Below are 20,870 nucleotides of genomic sequence, written 5' to 3'. Positions count from 1 at the left end.
TCAGCCAGGTCACGATCTCACGGTCCGTGAGTTCGAGCCCCGCGTCGGGCTCTGGGCTGATGGCTCAGAGCCTGGAGCCTGTTTCCGATTCTGTGTCTCCCTCTCTCTGCCCCTCCCCCGTTCATGCTCTGTCTCTCTCTGTCCCAAAAATAAATAAAAACGTTGAAAAAAAATTAATAAAAAAAAAAAAGAAAGTAATGCTTTCCCTTGTTGCTCCGTTTCAGACCCAACAAGCCCATCATCCCCTGCTCTGTGCCTATTGGCCCCAGAAAGGGAAGATATCCCAAGTATTTTTAGAAAAGATAAAAGGAAACCTTAGTCTATCCATGTCTGAGTGACCCTAGACTCTGTGGGGTTGAGTTGGGAGATGGAGAGGGAAAAGAAAGGCTTATTTGCGCCAGGAGTGACTCACTGGGATCTCCTCACCTGGATCTCTCTGCAGAAGGACAACCGTTCCATCCCTTTTCTACCAACGTTTCTACAAATCTAAACACCCAGGGGCCCCTGGCTGGCTCAGTCCCTAAAGCATACTCTTGACCTCAGGGTTGTGAGTTCGAGCCCCATGTTGGGGGTAGAGCTTACTTAAAAAAAAAATCCAGCTGGGACTTCAAATCCCTTACATTTCCAAAGTTGAGTCTTTTCTTGAGTTTGCTAAACTAAAGGAAGCCCAAAGAAAACTTCTGCGGGTGAACCCTGGAAACAGACTAACCCTGAAGCTACAGAAATCAACTCTCTCTGTCATTTGCCAGAGATAGACACCTTTAACGTACAAAGGTAGGAGAAGAAGAAAATGCCTCCCGAGTCCCCTCCCATCCGCAACCTTACTTTAATTACCTTCATGGTAACACGTCGATTATGTTAACAAGCTTGCACTAATCAAACACCTGAAACTGACATCCTTTGAGAGCACCATTTTGGGGGTACCGGCCTTCTAGACAGGACCATTTTGCTTCACTAGTCACTTTATCAACAAATACAGCATCTACTCTGTGCCAGGCACTAGAAACGGAGCCAGGAACAAAACAGACAAAAACCTCAGCCTTCGTGGACGGTAAAATCTAGAATGTTAGGAGATAAGAGACTGTTCTCATACGTGGCTGCTGGAAACTGTGTGTCGCCTCATTATGTACAAGCGCTTTTAGTGTCTTTGGAAAAAGAGCCCAGACTGTTACGAGTTTACCGAGTGTCTCTACGATTAAACATAGCCCATGATACTAATCACGTGCAGAGACATGACCCTCTGTAGCCCTGGACCGGCTCCCCAACCCAACGGGTCCATTTTAGTCCAAAAAGACCATCGTTTGCTGAGTCGTCTCTCCTCTGGGAGGCCCCGGTTGCTTGCCGGTCCAGCAAGAGTGGAGAGACCAGGGCATGACCCCACGACCGGGGCCCTTCCCCTCCCCTCTTCTGGCCTCAGCAATCCCCTGGACAGGCAGCTCCACCAGGGCTGGGGGTGGGGGGCTGCTAGCCATTTTAGGGCTGAACTCTCCATGAACCAGGAAAGGAAGGGGGGGGCAGCAAAGCAGAGCCAGCAGGAGCAGGCTAGGGAGGCCAGGCTTCTGGGCAAACCTCTCTGGCTGGGTAAATATTGAGCTGCCTCATCTCCAAGGTGGGGGTTGAAATGGAGCTGTCAGACCAGAGTAAACTGAAGGGAGCTTCAGGCCCCAAAGGAGCAGAGAGCACATGCTTTGTGGGGCTCCTTCCCTCCTAGGTTCTCTTGCAGGCAGAAAGGGCTGCAGGACTGAGAATTGTCTGGACTCAGGCCAGTGATCTTGAGAGCCTGGAGGAAATGGACTGGGGGTAGGAAGAGAAAGAGTGATTTTAATTAGCTCTAACTAGGCCAGTAGACTATATCCAACAGGATGATTCCTCCACCCACCCTCCCACCCTCCGATCCCCCCACTAAGCTTAACATTCTTTCTTACTTATGTCTTCTTCTGTCCTCAGATGAAAGGATGAGTCAAGCTGCAGTGGGATAATCCAATTTACATCAAAGACTGGGAAAGCAGGCCCAGAGAGACCGGGTGACTTCCCTGAGGACGCACAGGAGTCTCTCGATAGAGTAAACTTGCGTCTCCCGACTTCTTACAAAATTCTTTCTTTCTCTGAAGTATCTGACCCGTTCATTTCCTAATGAAGAGAACAACCGTGGACAAGGGCCAGGAGGCCTTTGAGCTAAAGTCTACAGCTGCTCGAGCCTCTCTATTCTCCCAAGAAGGGACATTAAATAGCTTGCATCTCCAACTCCTGTCCCACCCAGGACTCACTCTGATTATTGAAAGCATTGAGAAAGCCAGGGAAACAACAAAGCTGAAGCCTCTGGAATATTGCGATTGAGTCATGCAAAGGAGGTCATTCAAGGAAGTCCTGAGACTCCGGACTGAGTCATCAGACAAAAAAAAAAAAAAAAAAAAAAAATCTAGTACAACTGGAGAGGGTGCCAATGTCGTGGAGTATAGTGAAAATGTGCTCCCAGAGTTCTGCAAGAAGGCTATCCTGCCAAGAGCATGGCTCATCGTGACACTGGACCAGTATTCTGTGGGGCTACCCTGAATCCTTTTGTTCGTAATCATTCTATTCCCTCACAGCAAGTCCCGTGGTCATGGTACCAGGTGGGTCTGTGGGTGCAATGCAGGAGGACCACGGCTGGAGGACGTCTGCTCCCATCATGCCAAGACCAAGAACAACTCAGCGCAAGAAAGTAAGAGAAAGGTCTTATGCGAATAGAAACATAACACAGAAAATCTCTACTGAATCCACTACCAGGCAGTGTTCTTTTTTATTATTATTTTACTTGAGAGAGAGAGAAAGAGAGAGCTGGGAGAGGGAGAGAGAGAGAATCTTAAGCTGGCTCCATGCTCAGCGGGGAACCCGACGCGGGGCTCAGTCCCAGGACTGTGAGACCCCAACCTGAGCTGAAATCAAGACTCGAGACGTTTAATGGATTGAATCACCCTACCAGGCAGTGTTCTAAGTAGGTCTCATATACCTCCTTTATTCCTCAACAGCCTCCGTTTTATAGCTGAAGAAATGGAAGCACAGGGAAATCGAGTGACCAGCAATAGCTCACCCAGCTAATAAGGGGGGAAGGGGGGAACCGCATTGAAAATGAAGTGACACTTTAGAACCCTTGCCCTCCACCAGTGTAAGTGGGGAACTCAAAATGTCTGCCTTCTTCTTGCCCAGCCTCCCATAATGGGAGGGAGAAAGGTGCGGAGGCCCTGAGAACTGTCCCCCTCCATGGGGGAGTGCCCTGAGACCTGAAGGAAATGAGGGGGTCTTAGTCAGGCCTGCTTGAGCTGTTCTCAGCTGCTAAGGAGGGAATCCCTTCTATGGACCCATAACTTGCCCTTAGACCCCTAGACGTATCAGGGATCCAACAAGATACGAGTGTGACAAGTAAGCGTATGTGTGTGCAGTCCTGAAGGTCCAGATGTGCCCTGGAATAGATTAAGGACCATAGAAGTGGGAGAGGACATGGCCCTTATCATGATGACAATTACTATTAGAGCCCACGTTTATTTATTAGGGACTATTCCAAGTATTTTTCACATATGAACTAATTTAATCCTAACATCAACCCTGTGCGATAGGTACAATTACAATCCCCATTTTGTAGGCAGGGAAACTGGTCGCAGGGAATTAGACAACTGGCCCGTGGCCACCAGGCTATGACAGGCGAGGTTTGAAGGAGTTGAACCCAGGTATCCCAGACACTTCCCCAAATCCTCAGCCTTCCTTCCAGACTCATCTGGATCCCCACCCACCCCCATCTGAATCATCCCGAGATGCCCCCAGCCTCCCCATCCCAACTTCCCCTCCAGCAGCCCAGCGGTTTGGGTGCAAAGGAATGTTCGTAACAAAGAAACTAACTTAAAAGTAAGAAGAACTTCAGGGTTTTTTAAATCTCTTTTTCTTGTCTCTCTTGTGCAGGAGATCAAAGGGCCTCACGTTGGGAGAACAAACGCTGAAGAAGAAGGCAAATGAAAGAAGAAAAGTTCACACTTGGGGCTGAGAAACAGATGGTGTGGAGGGAGGCTTGGGTGGAGTGGGAAGGCTCCACTGCCCCCCTCCCCCGACAGTGGGGGAGGGGTGCGGAGATGCTCCTCCGAAGCCTTAACAGACTTGCAGCCAGCCCTGAGAAGAATTCTGTCTCCGGTGAGGAATCAAGGGGAAAAAATTCTCTTAACATTTTAATTTTCGGGGCGCCTGGGTGGCTCAGTAAGTTAAGCGTCTGACTTCGGCTCAGGTCATGATCTCGCGGTCTGTGAGTTCAAGCCCCGCGTCAGGCTCTGCGCTGACAGCTCAGAGCCTGGAGCCTGCTTCGGATTCTGTGTCTCCCTCTCTCTCTCTGTCCCTCCCCTGCTTGCGCTCCATGTCTCTCTCTCTCTCTCTCTCTCTCAAAAATAAAGGAACATTAAAAAATTTTTTTTAAGATTTATATTTTCAAAACAGGAGATTTTTCTCGAGTTGGTCATGGTAAATGGAGGTGTGGGGGTGGAGGGCTTTCCAGTTCTGCAGAAAATGCACTTTCAGATCTCCTGGTGAATATAATTCTCCTCACCCCCTCGAGGGCTGTGAAAAACCCACCTTTCTGAAAGCCACAGAGGAATCCATGAGTAAAGTAGTTTGGCATCTATTCTGGAAAGTTTAACAGTGAAAGCCATCAACATACTTCAATAGCGGAAAAATGTGTTTCTGTTTGTGTTGCCGTCCTCCTCCTCTGTCAGTTTTGATAGGAAAATGCACAGCGACCTTTTCTTTATCCAACTAACTGCCTTCTGTGTAGACCAGTCTGGAGTCCGAGTGGGATTTAGGGGAGCGCAAAGTGGGAACCATGTTTGCATCTAAGGAGATAGGAGACTCAGGCTCATTGTGGATTATTTTGAGGCGCCCCGCTGTTAACAGAGAATCAATTTGCCCCTCACCCTTCCCCGGGGGAATCTGAGGGTTCCTTCTGCTATGACCAAAATCAAATGCGGCCGCCTTCCCCTTCCCTCCTGTCTCCTCCATCACGCTTCCCTCAGGACCTGTCAGCCCCAGTCTGAGGTCCAGCTCCACCACCCCTGTGGCCCTGCTCTAACCACTGCTCCTTCTCCTTCCCTGCATCCTTGCTCATTTGCTGGCCCCAAGGTTGGAGGGTCCACAAATCCCTCCACCAGAAGGCTCTACCGGCTTACAGTAAATGGCTCCAAGCAAGGGGAGTTTTGTTTCCACAGACACTCGCTCTGTCCCCTCGGTCAAGGTGACCCCCTTTGGGGAAGCCAACCTTGGTGGCAATTTCAATTCAATGCAGAAAAGCAGTTAATAGATTTGTTTAAGGACAGAGGGCAAGACAGCAGCCTCTGGGAAAGCTAAGCACACACTTCCCTTCCCCTCCGGCTGGGCTGTGCAACTCTCGATAACGTTGCCGCTACTATAATGGCATCGTTTTCATTAGGAAGCAAATGCTCAGCGTTTCTTACGGACGCTCCTAGTCCTTTTCGCAGCCTCTCTTCCTTTGAGGTCAGAATTAAGTAGATGGGGTGGATAAGACAACCCCTTGGTCCCGCGCCCCCACCCCCATGCCCAGCTGTCCGGGCTCCGGGGCCTTTGGACTCCCCGGGTCACCGGAATCAATAAACCGGGCCGAGCCCGCAGGCCGATGTCAGCTCGACGGCACTGCGGGGCGAGTGAGCGATGGCGGTTTGGTGGCCGTCGCGGAGCTTCCTGAGCCCCGGCCCCCCGCCTCCGCCGACCAAAGGTTTGTCAGTGGGACCGGCCAGGAGACAATAGCTGCCCCCGCGGGCTCGCTGTTGGCTTGTTTGGAAAAGCCCAGAGGCGCTTCGAGGTAAAAAGGTCAGCGCGGGATTGGGATTTACCTCGGGGGGGGGGGGGGGGAGGGGGAAGGGCCTCTGCTCCCCGCCCCCAGGCCCTCCCACGTCCTCCAACAGGCCCGCTGGGCGCTGGGCGGGCTACCTGCCCTTCTCCCGAGCCCCACCCCTCCCGCCCCGGTCGTGGCCGCCTCCCCTCTGCCGTCCAGCGGCCCGGAGACCCGGGACGTTCACCTTGAGCCAGGGAAGGGCCCTTCGGAGGCGGGCCGGCTAGGGCCAGAGTCTCCCAGCTACCCTGGCTTCCTTTGTCCCGATGTCCCCATCCCCGTTGGTTGGGGGCTTGCGGGTGGGAACTGCGGGCGTTAGGGGGTAACCCGTGTGCCCTTCTGGAGTTTGTCAGCGACCCATCCTCTTTCTCTGAGCAAGAATTGATTGGGAGGGGGCACCTTACACAGCCTCCCCACCCCCACCTCACTCCTTCAGCAAACTTTCAGTGTGAAGGCCCACTCCATGCCAGGCCTCCCTCTGGGCCTGGGGGAGAGAGCAGGGGGAGAGGGTAGAGGGCCTTTGCTTTCCCCCACACTGCCTCCTCTTTTTTTTTTTTTTTTTTTTTTGCACCTTTTCTGTTCTCTCCAAATAATGTTTCTCGATTTTCCTGCCTCCCTCCCTCTCAGGACCCTCTCCGGGCAATTTCCTTCCCACTCTCTTTTTCCCACCTCTTTTCCTGGCTGCTCCAATGACCCAAGGACTGACCACAGTCAGACCTGGAGGCTGGGGCCCAGTTCTGCTTTGGTCCCACCCAGTAAGTCCTCTTTATCCAGCTGAGGTCTTCCAGCTCAAATCTTTCCAGCCCAACCAGCATTCACCAAATCTTCCCCCATGTCTCCTCAGGGCTCTTGGAGTATGACGCCTCTTCCACCCTGGGGAGGGGGGGTGTGGAGGAGCAGACGGAGTCGGGAAGAAGGAAAAACACAGACTTTATTGAAATGAGGTAGCTGGAGGTACAGAGAGAACCCGGCTCGCTTGGGGCTCAGGTTTCCAGAAACTCCCGTGGCACCTCCACTGTTTCTAAGGTTCAGAGAAATGCTTGCTGCTTTTGGGAGCTCTCACTGCACCTGGGCCTCCCTAGGCTGCCCCAGGGGTAGAGGTGGATGGGGAGGAGGGTCCTGGGTTTTCCAGGAGGCAATAAATAGGGGAGGAACTAGTGGGGGCGTGCCTGCGCCTTCCTGGTAGAGGCTTGCTGGGGGCAGGCCTCGAACAACGTTCCAGAAGTCTCCGGAGTACCAAGTTCCAAAACACTTTGGTGGCTTAGAGATGAGGTCGCCGGTGGAAGGAGGCAGGTCTCAGAAAACAACTTCTGGAGGCTGAGTTAGTGCAATACAAATGTGCCAGGAGGGGGTTAATAAGGTTGGGGGGGCAGTTTTTTTGGTCTGTCACAAGGCAGCTGGTGCTGTTGTAAGGTCTGTGGTGACTGGAGAGATTAAGCATTGGTAACAGGCCTGCACCCAAAAACCTCCCTCAGGAGAAACTTCAAGGCCTTCCCTCTGTCCCGGCCTAGAAGGGAGAGTTAGGAACCGAGGGCTCCGGAAGAGTCCTTGAGACTCAAAGGCACTGACTGAACACACGGAACTTGGAAAGAAGGGAGAATTCAGGAGGGTGTGGCTGGCTTCTACCCCACCCACGTGCTGGTCCCCAGATGAAAGGCGGAAGGAAGCCCTTCCCTCCACAGTTGACACGTTCCGTGTCTCCCATGCCTCTGGTCCTGTAGGGTCCCCAGCCATCAACACCCCGCCCGGACCAGAGAAAAGCGTTTCCCCAGTCTCCCCAAAAGCAGCTGTAAACGAGCGCCCGGCCTTGGTGACGGGTGGCTGGAACGATGAAGTCGAGGCCTGGCTTAGGGAGAGCGGAGGAGAGGGGCTGGACTGAGGCGCTCCAGAGCGGAGGAGCCCCGACGGTCGGTCGGAAGGTTTCATTCAGGAGGTGATAGAGCTGGGCGAGGCCTCCGGGGAGGTGCACGTCGACTGGTCGGAGGCGTCTCCAGCCGCCTCCTTGGGACAACCCGGAGGGGCTGGGGGCACCCGGCCTCCCTCCCGCTCGCGCTTCTTCTGCTTCATGCGCCGGTTCTGGAACCAAATCTTGACCTGCGTCTCGTTGAGCTCTAGGGTGGCGGCGATCTCCACCCTCCGGGCCCGGCTCAGGTACTTGTTGAAATGGAACTCCTTCTCCAGCTCGGTCAGCTGCCGCGTGGTGAAGTTGGTGCGGAGGCCGCCGGGCGCGCCAAGGCCCAGCTCAGACACCTTCGCTAGGGGGGGCGGGGCGGGAGAGAGAGGGGGCCACGTCAGTTCTCTCACCTCTTTCTCCTTCCCCTCTCCTCCTCCTGGGTCAGCTCTAGCTAACTCCCCCCCCCCACCACTTCCTTCCAACTTCAGCTCTCAATGTGCCCTTGGATCACCAGACACCCCCAAATTCAGACCAAGCCCCCTTCTACCTCCCCCATCTCCCCTCCCCCAACATAAGCAGGTCCTGGGTCTGTGCTGGGCACACAGATCGAGAAGCAGGGGAGTGCGGGGGGAGGGGGCGGTGTGGAGACTTACTCCTAAACGTAACCGGGCACTCGCTGGGCACTGGCTGGGCAGGGAAACCCCAAGTGACCTGAAACTGGGCGGAGCGCTCTTACCTGCCTCTACTGGACTGCTCCACCTGTCCTGCCGTCCCAGGCCTAGGACACCCTCAGTGCAGGAGAAGCAGAGCTGTTTGGGGCCCCGGAGAAGGGGTGGCCACGCCTGTCTCATACCTGTCTTGGGTGGGTTCCTCTTAACCTTCATCCAGTCGAAGGTCCGGGCTGTGGGGGTGCTGGGTTCTGACGGGCAGGGCGATTCCTTGTCCTCGGAGAGGAGATCAGCATAGGCCGATGCAAAGCTCGCCGTCTGCTCGCTCCCAAAAGGAGGCTGCGGGGGAGGGTACGGCCCCGGGCCCGCTCCACCGGTTCCGTAGCCGTCCGACAAGCCCCCTAGCTGGGCCCCGTAACTCGAAGGATGGTAATAGCCTCCGTCTCCTTCGGGTTGGCCCAGAGGGTAGTACTGAGAGGGCCCGTAGCTGGGGCTGCAGGCGGCCGGGGCGTACCCCGAGGTCGCCGAGCTGGGGAAGGGCACCCCGAGCGCAGAAGGCGGCTGCTGGGGGGGATAGCCTGAGTTCTGCTGGAGCGCGGGGCTGGGCAGTCCCCCGCCATAGCGGGTCTCCCCTGCGTAGCTGTCAACAGCCGGAGCCGAGCTGGGGGGGAAGGAGGTAGGGGCGCTGTGGGCGCTGTGGGCGCTGTAGGCGCTGGGCCCCCGGTTACAGAGTGGGTACTCTAAGAAGGAGTTCATCCTATTATAGTCCATGCGTGGAGGCCGCAGGAGGGTCGGCCCGTCTGGGGGAGACACCCTCTTGCCCTACAACCTTTCGGCAGTATGTCACAACGCTGAAGCTTGCATCCATGGCCTGGCCCAGCTCGCCTGGGCCAGGGCTCCCCCAGGAAGGGGGTAGGGAGTGGGGGTGGAGGGGCGCATGTGATCTCTCCCAGGCCAATGGGCGCAGCGGGCCAGAGTTTGGCAGCCCCAGCGCCCATCCATCACCCCCCAAACATTAGCATGACAAAGACACTTCAATCACCCGCAGCCCATCCATCTGAGAGCGACGTGGAAGCGTCAAAAACATCTTTCTTCAAAGACTTTTGGAAAGAAGGGACCAGAGGGAGAGGGGGTAAAAGTTAGAGGAATATTCAAGACTTTCCTCCCCTCCCAACCCCCAAGGCCTTCAATAGGCTCCTGGGTTATTAGATTTGGACAAATTCAACCCAGCTGCCCCTCACTCTTTCCACCCCCCCCCAAAGGAGCCTTCCCCCCCCCACCCCCAAGGCTGTAGACTGGGAGGTGGGGTATCTAGCCTCCTTACTTTGCCCAGAACTCCCACTCCTGGTCTCTGTCTCCCAATTTATCTTGGGGTGATGAGCTAGGACAGCGGGGGGTGGGGGGGGGGAGGTATGTTATCTTGGGCCAAATGGATACCTGTGAAGGAAGGGGGTGCAAAACACCCAAGGGCGAGGCAGGGCCTAGAGTCTAGAGGGAGAATTCATTAACCGAGAGGTGGGAAACGCATTTCAGGGAGCAAGACAGGACGACAGAAATGTGCAGAGGGGGGCGAGAAATGCCCCATTTCTCCCTCCACGTCTCCGCATAAACGCTCTCTCCTCATTCACACATCCATTCCTCTCCCTCAGCCTCACTTTATATTCTCTCTGTCTCAATCCATCTCTCCATTCGTCCGTCTCTCTCCATATTTATATTCGTTCCCTACCTATCCATCACCTCATCTCTCTAGATGTATTTATCCTCTCTCTAGCCATCCATAGCTGTAGCTGGCTCACTCACTCAGACTCAAATAACTCCTTGTATCTCTCCAGAGAGCCACAATGGGCACAGAGCTAGGTGATGTTTACAGGGGGAAGAGGAGGGAATTTTTATTCTCTCTCTCAAGTGTTCGAAACTAGCGTAGCTCCTGTGTTCCCCCTGGTTGCCTCCTCCCCCTCTCTCCCTCACCACCTTCCATCCCCTGTCCCTGCCCCCCCACCCCACCCCCACTCCCCCACCCCACTCCCATCCCCCCACCCCCCACCCCCCCACCTCCCGCCACCGCCTATCCCAAACCTCAAATTCCCAAATTCAATACCAATTGCAGCTTAAAGATTAGTCCAGTTTTCAGGGAACTTTCTAGAATAGGGCGAGGGAATTTGTTTGGAGAATGGGAGAATCAGTGTGGAGGTCCTGAGGTTCAGGAATGGAGTCTCACCCTTCGCTGCTCCGTGTCTGTCGGGTTAGGGTTGGGGGAGGGGAGGAGAACAGGAAGTGCCTCCTTCTCTCTCTTCAGACCCAGATGGGCCTGGAAGCGAAGCTCTTAGGTAGACCCCATTGATTCTCCTCCTCCAGACTCGGAGGACAAGAGCTTGGCGCAATCCAACACCCACACTCATTTGTAACCTGTCAGGGTGTCTGCCTGACCCGAGGCCTGGGGCCGGGGCTAGGGCAAGTCCAGGAGGGCAAGAGTTCAGGGAAGGGATCTCTGTAAACAACTGAATTCAGGAGAGGAAAGGAAGCAAGCAGGTGAGACAGGTCCAGAGAGGACCCTCAAAACTTCTCAGGTTTCCCCACGCCTTAAAGGGCAGGGTGAGTACTCATCCTTTGCAAAGAACCCCAAAGCTGGGTCTCTCTCCCAGTCTCTGTCTCCATGTTTCTGTTTCCCATTTCCCCTCACTTTGCCTGTGCCTTATGGTCCCTTCTCCCGCTTTCTATCTTTATCACCAGAATCACACTACATTTCTCTTCTCTTGATAACACTTCATCACTGCATCGCTTAGCCCCCAACTATGAAAGAGCTCACAGGCCCCTTGTCCCTTTCCCTCCTTACATGTACTCTGCTTGGGACCCTGCTTCAGACCAGAACAAGTTGGGGGGAGGGGGACCAGCTGGTAACTTCTTTAAGGGAGATACAATGGGGGAGGGGGAGAGAATGTTCACTGCCAAAGGGGTGAGGGCAGACAAAGGAAAGGAGAATCCGAGATGGGGGCAGGGGTGGCCTGCAGGGGGGTTGAAAAGAAAAGGAGTGTGGAGGTGAGAACAAGCCTATTTTTTTCTGTTTTCTCTTCTTGGGTTTACAGATGTCCCTAATGGTTCCCTCTCACTTTAAGATATTCTCCACCGAGACCTTTGCAGAAGAAGGGTAGATAGAGGGTTAGGATTTCTCTTCTAACCCCAAATCTGATTGAGACCTGTGTCTGACCTGGCTGCCCAGCCTCTGAGAGTTGTCACTTCACTCTCTACCTTTCTCCCTCAACCCAGAGAGAACCCGCTCATCTCGTCCCTTGCTTTTCCAATTAAGGGAACAATTTGAGGTCTAGGGGAAGCAGTGAATTCCAAACCAGTTTAATAAAACAGCAGAAATCTGGGAGTTGGGGAAACGCAGCCTCCCTGTAACAGCCCAAGTGACCAATAGTCTATCACTAATGACAAGATGAAAAGGGTTGGGGAAAAAGTGTCTCAAGTGAAACCGTCGATTGCAGAGATGGTTTTGGCCTTAGCTCTCCAAATTCAGTATACTCTCTAATTCATCCCTGAGTCTTGCTCCCTTCCCTTGTGTAGCAGAGAGATTAAAACTTCCTCAAATTCCTGCTGGCTCTCCCAGCCCCAGCAGAAATGACTGGGGGGAGAAAAGTAACTTGGCTCCCTATGTGTTCCCAAGTCCCTTCCTCCTCAAAAGAAACCGCACCAGACTCTAGCCTGAGGAGAAGGTCTATGAAGCCTGAATTCTTTGCTAAATTCACAGCTGATTATAAAACAAAACAAAACAAAACAAACGAACAGACATAATCCATAGCTGGAAAAAAACCTATGGGTGTAGGATTTTCTGATTGACCAAACTCAATTCACCAGAGAAGTTCTGGGTAGACCCAACACGAAAGTGAAATAAAGCGGATTGATTTCCTCTTTTATATACTGTGTGTCTAAATAGTGGAGTAAGGGGAACATAGGCATGTTTAGAGCTGAAATTATCTTTGAGAGGTGCCCCTCCTTATCACACCCAGGATGCAGGCAGGGGGGCCATTCTAATCAGAATAGGGGGATGTATTAGAAGTTTACACCTGATTCTGGCCTCTGTGTGTGTGTGTGTGTGTGTGTGTGTGTAGGAAGCTGCCTTTGCTGGGGGTTAGCAGGAGCTAGCTGCACAATTTTTTCATAAAGTCCCCAAGTGTCTCTCTGCCTGCTCTCCCCAGCCCAGTTCTTGAAGGCCAAGACCAAGATCAAAGGTTGGAACTTAAGAATTAAAAGGGTTGTCATTTTTTTTTTTCTCTATAAGAGATGGCTGTTTGAGGAGAGGTTGGAGTCTGAATTCACTGGTGTTTCTTTTAATACAAGCTGATTAAATTGTCACAAATCTGGTTGAGAATCATAGACTGTGGGCAGTACATATCATAAGGGGGAAGACTACTAGTTTGGGGGCTGGAATACTTGGGTTCAAGTCCTTGCTTGGCCATTTCTTAGCATTATGACTCCGGACAGATTTCTTGGTCTCTCTGAGTCTCAGCCTCAGAGAAGAAGAATGGGTTTAATTCTACTGACTTCACTGCATCCTTGGTGGGATTAAAGCAAACAAGAAAATATAAACAATAGAGAACTCTATAAATGTTGATATTAACATTACATTCACATTCTAAAATACTATGAGACAGTTTTCTGCTTTTTACTATAACTGGCATATTAAAATCTGGACAGATGTGATAGGAAAATAGCATGTGTGCTATATTTTCATGTAACGGATCACCATATATTATACATATGTATTTTATCATATGCAAATTTCATCAAGAATTGAGAAGTTTGGCTCTGTTTAGGCACAGGATTCTCTTTTAAACTGCAGAGTTCTTTGGAAACTAAAGCCTAATATTATATAATCTACAAAGAACCCAAAGGATTAAAATTGTAGCAGGAAGGTGAAGTTCGATATTAGCAAGAATTTCCTGATCTTCCAAATATTTGGAAAAAGTTTTCTAAGGAGGATGTTATCTCTCCTTCCTTGAGGAATGTAGCTTAGAAACTGCCTTTCTGGGTGGAGTAGGGGTTGAACCTAACTTCTGTATTCTAGATAGATTTCATCTGGAATGAAAGGTAAATCAGAGAGTTGGAATCTTCCTAAAAGGAAAGATTAGAGTGACACAAAGAATTGAAATAATTTTCTCCTTAATTGGGTTTCTCCAAGTGCATTAGTTGTGGCCAAAATACCCACTTCGAAAACTTTATAGAACAATGACCAAGATGAATTTGTACCTGGATGACTGTTCAGACTTTTTCTATAGTGTTTGGGAATTAGAGAAGGTTTGAGGAGGGCTCTTTTACTTCTGACTCTGTTCTCAGGAGGAAGCGGTTTTTTAGATGTCCTTCAGGCACTAAATATCTGCTTCCCAGCTGAGTGTGAAGAGGGGGGTGGGGGTGGGGACAGGAGGGCAGAACTAAGCCGAGAGGTCAAGGGAGGATTTGGGCCACACCAACCACAGGAGGTGGAGGGGATCCCATGGGGGCTAGAGGCCACTTTCTGCAAACTGAGGACATGTATTTGACTAGAAAAAATACATCTTCAGGAAGATGTACAGCACGGCCACGGAATGCTTGTCAGAAACTTAGGGGAAAGGTGGGCAGGTGAATTCAGCAGGGCTATTTAAGGAGACCCAGAACTTGTACCTGTGCTCTGATGCCCCAGCACTGAGACAAAACCTGTCTAAAAGGGACTTTTAAGATCTAGTACACCGTGTCAAAGAAGAAGTTTGGTGGCTCTTTTTGTATAAAATGTCCTACTGTTTTTGAAACAAGAGGAAACATAACCAAATGTTGGGGAAGGTGACAAGGGACGAAAGTCAGAGGAAATCTTGGTTAGGACATTTTGGAATACCCATGTTTATTGAAAACTTGACATATAACACTATACCCAATTCATGCTTGCTGAAAAGGTTTCTTTCTCTACTAGTTTAAGTAATGACTGGCAGGGGGGTGCCTGGGTGGCTCAGTGGGTGACTGGGTGGGGGACTCTTGATATCGGCTCGGTCGTGATCTCACAGGGCTGGGATGAAGCCCCACGTTGGGCTCAGTGCTGAGCACAGATCTTGCTTGGGATTCTCTCTTTCCCTCTGTACCCCTCCCCTCCTTGTGTGGAGGCGCGCACACACACACACACACATACATTCTCTCTCTCTCTCTCTCTCTCTCTCTCAAAATAAATAAACATTTAAATAATAATAATAATGATTGGGGCATGATGGTTGGTATTAAGTCACAAATTCAAAATTTGTTAAAAGGGTCCTACCAGATACTTGGGAGGCGGGTTATTGTCAAACATCAAAAGTCAGCACCTCCATTTGAAAGCACGTGACACCAGCCATCATAAGTACTTAATACGTTGTTCGCGAAGACCAGCAAGTATTACTTTGGTCGGATATTGATGCAGAGGATATTAGAACGCATCTAGCTCTTCCACTTATTGTACAGATGGAGAAACTGAGGTCTGGAAAGTGGAAGGGACTTGGCCAGGCATAAGTTAAATTTTTTTGTCAATGACTCCGGGTTGTCATGATTGCAAATAATTCCTCAGTCTAATGGTCGTTTGCTTTCACCATAATATTGAGTCATTCGTCTTAAGAAATGACTCACCGAGAGCAGGGCAGACTGATCCGCAGTTTTGGGGACTGCACTGAAACCTTCCCACTCCAACCACAGCCAATTTAGAACTGGTCTGTGCTCCAGACCACTCACAATGGTCCTGCCCCAAGAGGAGCCCTGCCCCAATCAGAATGGGATAAGTGAGTGTGGCCGCCTGGTATTACCTTCTAGCTTACCATCACTGGTGGTGGGGCAGAAGGGGGGGGGTCCGGGGAGAGGGTCTACTGCTTTATCTGGGAATCCCTACCCCTTCTCCTTCCTTCTCCAAAGCCAGCTGGGAAATCTCAGGCTAAATAGGATGGCCGCAGAGATGAAATAAGGAAAAGGAGCTGATCTGGGACACAGGGGTCCCGAGTACCAATCCTTTACGAATCCCAAATTGCCAGACATTCCTTTGATTTTGAAATTGGGTGGGGAGATTGAAAACATGAGTCATTTCCTTCTGGAAATGCATTGTCTCTTTGTTCTGCTGGAGGGGCATCAGAGACGGTGAATTTTGTGAATATGGAAAAATAGAGACAGAAAGTGTCCTGGGCTGCCTGTGAAAAGAGTTCCAACTTCTCTCTAATAATCAACCAGGGGAAATGCTGGCAGTGCTCCTGATTCCCTGGATTCATTGCTTCCCACTCTCAGGATACACAAAGTACCTAGATCTAAACAGGTAGATCCAGCCTTTGGCTGGACTCCCCTGGCCCTCCACTCACTTTGGCAGGGAGGAATCAGGACTGGTGCAGCCTCAGGAAGGAGCTGAGATTCCCTATCCTTTGGTCCACTGCTTTGAGTTGGGGGAGGACTGGGAGGGATCAGCTGGGTAGAGAGGATCAAAAATTCTTAAGCACGGGAGGAAGGCAGGAAGCAAGGTGGCACTATGATCTAATAGCGCTTCTCAAATTTTAATGTGCATATAAATTACTTGGGGATCTGCTAAATTGAGACTTTGCTGCAGCAGACTTGAAGTGGAGCCTAAGATTCTGCATTTCTAAGTAGCTCACAGGTAGTGCTGATGCTGTGTGTGGGTCCATGGGGCAGCAAGGCTCTAAGAGAACGGAAGCCCCAGAGGCCCCAGAGTGTTACAGACCAAGCCATGATCCCAGGATGTGAATTCTCTCCAGCAGAGCAGATCCTGTATTTTTGGCATTGATGAAGGGTGCCCTCCTTTTGACCACCAAAGAAAGCTGGAAGGTGGGCAATTAGCAAGATCCTTCTGGTATTCTTGATCCTTGTAACAACCTGCTATAGCTGAAAGAGCATTTTTAATTAGACCAAATTATCTAGTTTGGCTGTCCATAGAAATCAAAGCCCCAGCTGAAATGTCTGTTTCGTTTTGTTGGTGTAGAGATGTCTATGTGCTGCGATTTTTAAGATGTTAAGCACTGCCTATGGGCATATTTTATGGAGAAATAAACACACAGCCCAATGAGATATATAGTGTGGTTTTAATATATTGTATATTCACTTATTTATGGGGAAAATAAATACACGAGCCAATAAGCTGTGTATTATTACTTTAATATATTGAATTTATTTCATACCTATATATTTTATGAGGGAAAATAAACTAACAAGATACATGATATTATTATAATAACACATCTAATTGTTCTATATTAATTTATTTATGAAAGAAATAAGTGCAACTTAACATGACATAAGATTATTTAATGCAGGAGATGAATTCTATATTAAGACAGTTTAAGGGATTAAATTCCAGCTGAATAAGATGTGTGCACTTCCCACACTGAGGGGCCAGTTAAAAAAATATGCGAGAGCCTGTCTAGTCCTATGTGTCACGACCTGTGTTGGCTCCTGGCTTTTCCTGACAGTTGTTGCCTCCCCGTGCCTGGTACTCCAAGTCCCCGTCCTGCTGGTCCAGGGGAAAGTCTGGGAGGCCCAGGAAATAAACTGCTTTTCGAGAATGGCAGCATCTGCTGGGGAGGTAGCCCTGCGGTGTCTGTTTCTGAGCCAGAGAAATATTAAGTAAACCTAAGAAGGATGGATGGCTTTCCAGGGCCCTTTAAATCTCCGCGTTCCCCGGAACGAACCAGGAGGCAGATGGGGGAGATCGATCCTGGCTTCCCCGCTCGCCGGGTTTGCAAGCAGCCGGGCCGGGTGCGATGGGGGATAGGAGACAGAGCTGAGATGGCAAATGAAGCTGTCGGTAAGACAGGTAGGCCTGCATCTGGAGAAAGCGGCGGCCGGGCTTTAGATCCCAGAGCCAAGGGTGCACAGTCAGACCCCGCGAGGCCGACCCGGGCCTGCAGACCCGCCGCTCACCCCTGCGCGGCTCACCCCTGCGCCGCCCACGCCGCGCGCACTCCACGTCCGCCGCGCGCACTCCACGGCCCCCGCGCGTCCTCCGCCTCCGCTGGCCTCTTTTTTTTTTTTTTTTTTTTTTTAATAACACAAAAACGAAAAGGAGGTTCCTGGCTCCCTTTCCTCAGGGGGGCCTGGAAGGTCCGGAAAGGAGGAGGGCGCGGGGACAGAGCCCCGAAGCGGCTGTCATGGCGGCCACCGACTCTCCCCGCGCCCTCCCTGCAGCCCGGCCCCAGCGCCATTTTGAGCATCTTCACGGCTGTCCTGTCGCCCTCCAGCTCTCCTCGCTCCTCCTTCCCGCCCCCGGAGGCCTAGCGCCTGCAGAGGAGGCGCGGGCCTCCCCGGGCTGGCGGCCCCGCCGCTCCTCGGACGCCCTCCCGACCCCGAAGCCCCAGAGTGGCTGCGGGCACCGAGAAGCACTGGGGTCCGGGCCTCGCTCCATTTTTCCGCGAGCCTCCTTCCTGGCCCGTTTGGAAACCTGCTTCCCGAGAACACCCCCCAACCCCCACGCCACTCGGCCCACGACCCCTGGCCTCGCGTCCCCAGGCTTCTTGTGTTCCCGAAAAAGCCTTTCCACCCGGCTTGGGGGCACTGAAGCCAGAAGCTTGGGGAACCCTAGGAGCCCTCCCGCTCCGGCTAAACCTCTGCGCCCCCTGCTACGACCCTCGGTCGCGTCCCCGAGGCCTCCTCTCCCTCCACCCGCCCACCTAGATCTCTAAGCAGAGCCCCGGAACACCGACGCGGGACCCAAGGCCATCTGTTGGAGGGTGTGCAGGTGACATAATTCCAGCAAACTCCCCACTCCTCTCGAGCTGCGGGTCGAGAAGCGGTGGCCAAGTAGGGTCGCTTTTGTACCACCCGGACTTAGCCGACGCGGGGTCGGGCAGCCTCGCGCGGGTCCCGAGGGAATGAGGGCCGGCCTAGGGAGGTGCGGGGCAAGGGGCTGGGGTTCCAACACAAACACTCGTTTTCGTATTATAAAGACATTTATTTAATCTATGAAAATAATGTACAATAAATACTTTCCCCTTTTCCTATTATTAAAGAATTTCAATAAATAATCTACGGGTCTAAAACTTAAAAAGAGAGAGAGGAAAACAAGTTCCTCTAGTTCTTTTTTAAGAAAGCCCCCCCCAAGAGTTTAATTATTCCTGAGATTTCGTTGGAAGGAGTCTACCGAACGGAATTTGTGTGTTTTAAAAAGACACCCGAGTGCCCAATATTTTAGAGAGGAACGAAAGGAAATGGATTAAACACGAATTCAGTAATACCTGAATTTTAGCAAAACACAGAAAGAAGTCTAAGCGACTTGGGGGAGAGGGGGGTCCTCGGGTTTTCCAGCAGACGGGACGAGGGGACGGGGGTCGAAGCGGCCGGGAGGAGGAAACAGGTTAGGGGAACTGCAGGTCGATGGCACAGAGGGTGCTGGTGAAGAAATCCAGCTCTTCCTCGGAAAAGGGAACCGGGCTGTCGAGCGAGCCCTGCAGGCTGGGGGACAGGCCTCCGGACAGCTGGACACAGGAGTCGGCCGCGAAGAAGTTGAGATCGGGCAGGAAAGGCGAATCCTGCCGCTCGGGGAAGGCGTCTTCGGGCAACGGCTCGGGCTCCAGCCTGGCGGCCGCGCGCAAACTACCCCCCACGTGAGCGGTCAAAGGCTGGGGGCCCGGGGCGCCCGGGAGGGCCGGTGCGACCTCGGGCGGGTGACAGCAGGCTTCCCGCGCCGGCCGGGAGGCGGAGGGGCGGCCAGGGCTGGCCGCGGGCTCGTCGGCTGGCTCGCCGGCGTCCTCCAGAGCGCCTGGGCAGGCCGGCTCCCCGTCGGGCGGCTCGCGGTGCTGCGTCTGCCGCTTGTGCTTCATGCGCCGGTTCTGGAACCACACCTTGACTTGCCTCTCGGTGAGGTCCAGCAAGGCCGCGATCTCCACGCGGCGCGGCCGGCACAAGTACTTGTTAAAGTGGAATTCCTTCTCCAACTCCAGCAGTTGCGTGTTGGTGTAAGCAGTGCGCAGCCTGCGCGCCCCGCTGCCGGCGGCCTCCGGCAGTCCCGGACCATCTGCAGGGAAAGAGGGCTGGGTGTCAAAAGCGGGCGGTGTCCCCTGCTCAACCTCATTCAGCTTAGGTGAAGACCACCCCAGCCGCCAAAAACAGTATCAGCAGCACCCCCCCCCCCTTCCCGCCTACCGAAGCGGCCCGCTCGCACGGCTTTTCCCGTCCCCCTCTCGCTCGCAGACCCTGCCCGGGTCAGGGCACAGCATTCAGAGAGCCGCCCACGGACCACGCAGGGGGTAGGGAGCGGCTGCCTTTTGCCCCCAGAACCTCAGAGCCTCCATCCCGAATCATTGGCGTGGAGCCCTCAATTTGGCATTTTCGAGCTTAACCCAGAGAGAGGGGGTTCATTAAGAAAGATTATTCCTCACCTCCTGTCCACCCTGGCTTTCAAATTCCCCTCTTTGAGAGCAGGGAGAAATGGGATTGAATCTCTTCCTGCGCCCACGTTCAATCCCCAACACCGCTTTGATTCCTCCGTACAGATAAAGGTGAAAAGCTAAATCAAATCCTTTTTCTAACAGAGAAAAGGCTCTTCCCCAACCAGCCTCCAAAATCTGCTATAGTGTTAGAAAGAAAGAAAGAAAGAAAGAAAGAAAGAAAGAAAGAAAGAAAGAAAGAACCAGGCCTGAACCCCAGCAGTGTATTTTTCTTGTTCATCCCTGGACTAGACGGGGCAAGGATCCCCAACAGGCTCGACACCCTTTTTACCTCCCCCATCGCTCTTTCTCCCCCTCTCTTCTAGCTGCCCCTCACCCCACCCCTACCCCGCTAACCGACCTGCTGGCGATCCGACCCCGGAGGCCGAAACGGAGGAGGCGGCTGGAGGAGACGAGGCGGATTGGCTGGGTTTCTTGGCGGATTTCTTCTCTTTCATCCAGGGGAACTCGGGGACCAAGGGGGCGGCGGGGAGCGGCGGCGGCGGCGGCAGAGCGGGCCCATCTTCGCCTCGCTTTTGGCTCCTGGGTCTCTGAAGGGTGGAGGCGCCGGGCTGGAGGCTGGGGAAGGTTTGCTCGAAAGGAGGAGGAGGAGGAATTAATGTCGACTCCTTGATTGATGAAGTTTGAAATGTCTCCAAGACAGCGGGGAAGGAAGTCAGACACTCGGCGAGCGATGGCTGGCTGTTTATAAACCCAATCTCCCTCTCAAATTCAAAATTCATGGCTTTCAATGGTGGGGGAGGGGGCCTGCTGGGGGGGGCGTCAGGAGGGAGGATCGGAAGGGACCCCCCCTCCTGCCCCCCCCAGGTTTATGTGATGGAGCGATTTTGGGAGGGGGAGATTTCGCTCTTTCTCTCTCTCTGTTTTTGTTTTTGTTTTTTATTTTTATTTTGGGCCTTTATAATTGTATATTGCTGATAAATACAAGCGTATGGGGACTCTCTCTATTAAACCCAGGACTCCGGCGAAATTGCAGGGAATTCATGGTCACGGGACTGGCCTCGGCCAATCGCTTGTCTGGG

At 52.5% G+C, this 20,870-nt stretch overlaps 2 protein-coding genes across 2 annotated transcripts; both read right to left on the bottom strand.

The window, feature by feature from the left end:
* Positions 1-7,786: 7,786 nt before the first annotated feature.
* On the bottom strand, positions 7,787-9,193 carry HOXB1 (homeobox B1). Its single transcript, XM_047081293.1, has 2 exons — positions 8,608-9,193; positions 7,787-8,115 (listed from the first exon to the last, which is right to left on the bottom strand). The coding sequence occupies exons 1-2, from the start codon at positions 9,191-9,193 to the stop codon at positions 7,787-7,789; spliced, it is 915 nt and encodes a 304-aa protein (XP_046937249.1).
* A 9,563-nt stretch (positions 9,194-18,756) lies between these two features.
* Positions 18,757-20,570, bottom strand: HOXB2 (homeobox B2). The gene is made up of 2 exons (XM_047080746.1): positions 20,189-20,570; positions 18,757-19,415 (listed from the first exon to the last, which is right to left on the bottom strand). The coding sequence occupies exons 1-2, from the start codon at positions 20,568-20,570 to the stop codon at positions 18,757-18,759; spliced, it is 1,041 nt and encodes a 346-aa protein (XP_046936702.1).
* Positions 20,571-20,870: the final 300 nt, after the last annotated feature.

Source organism: Lynx rufus, unplaced genomic scaffold (assembly GCF_022079265.1).
Source record: "Lynx rufus isolate CCGP_SWC_20201006 ecotype Redwood Valley unplaced genomic scaffold, mLynRuf1.p SCAF_18, whole genome shotgun sequence".
In the NCBI taxonomy this organism is placed as follows: Eukaryota; Metazoa; Chordata; class Mammalia; order Carnivora; family Felidae; genus Lynx; species Lynx rufus.
This window is presented reverse-complemented; position numbering and strand designations above follow the sequence as displayed.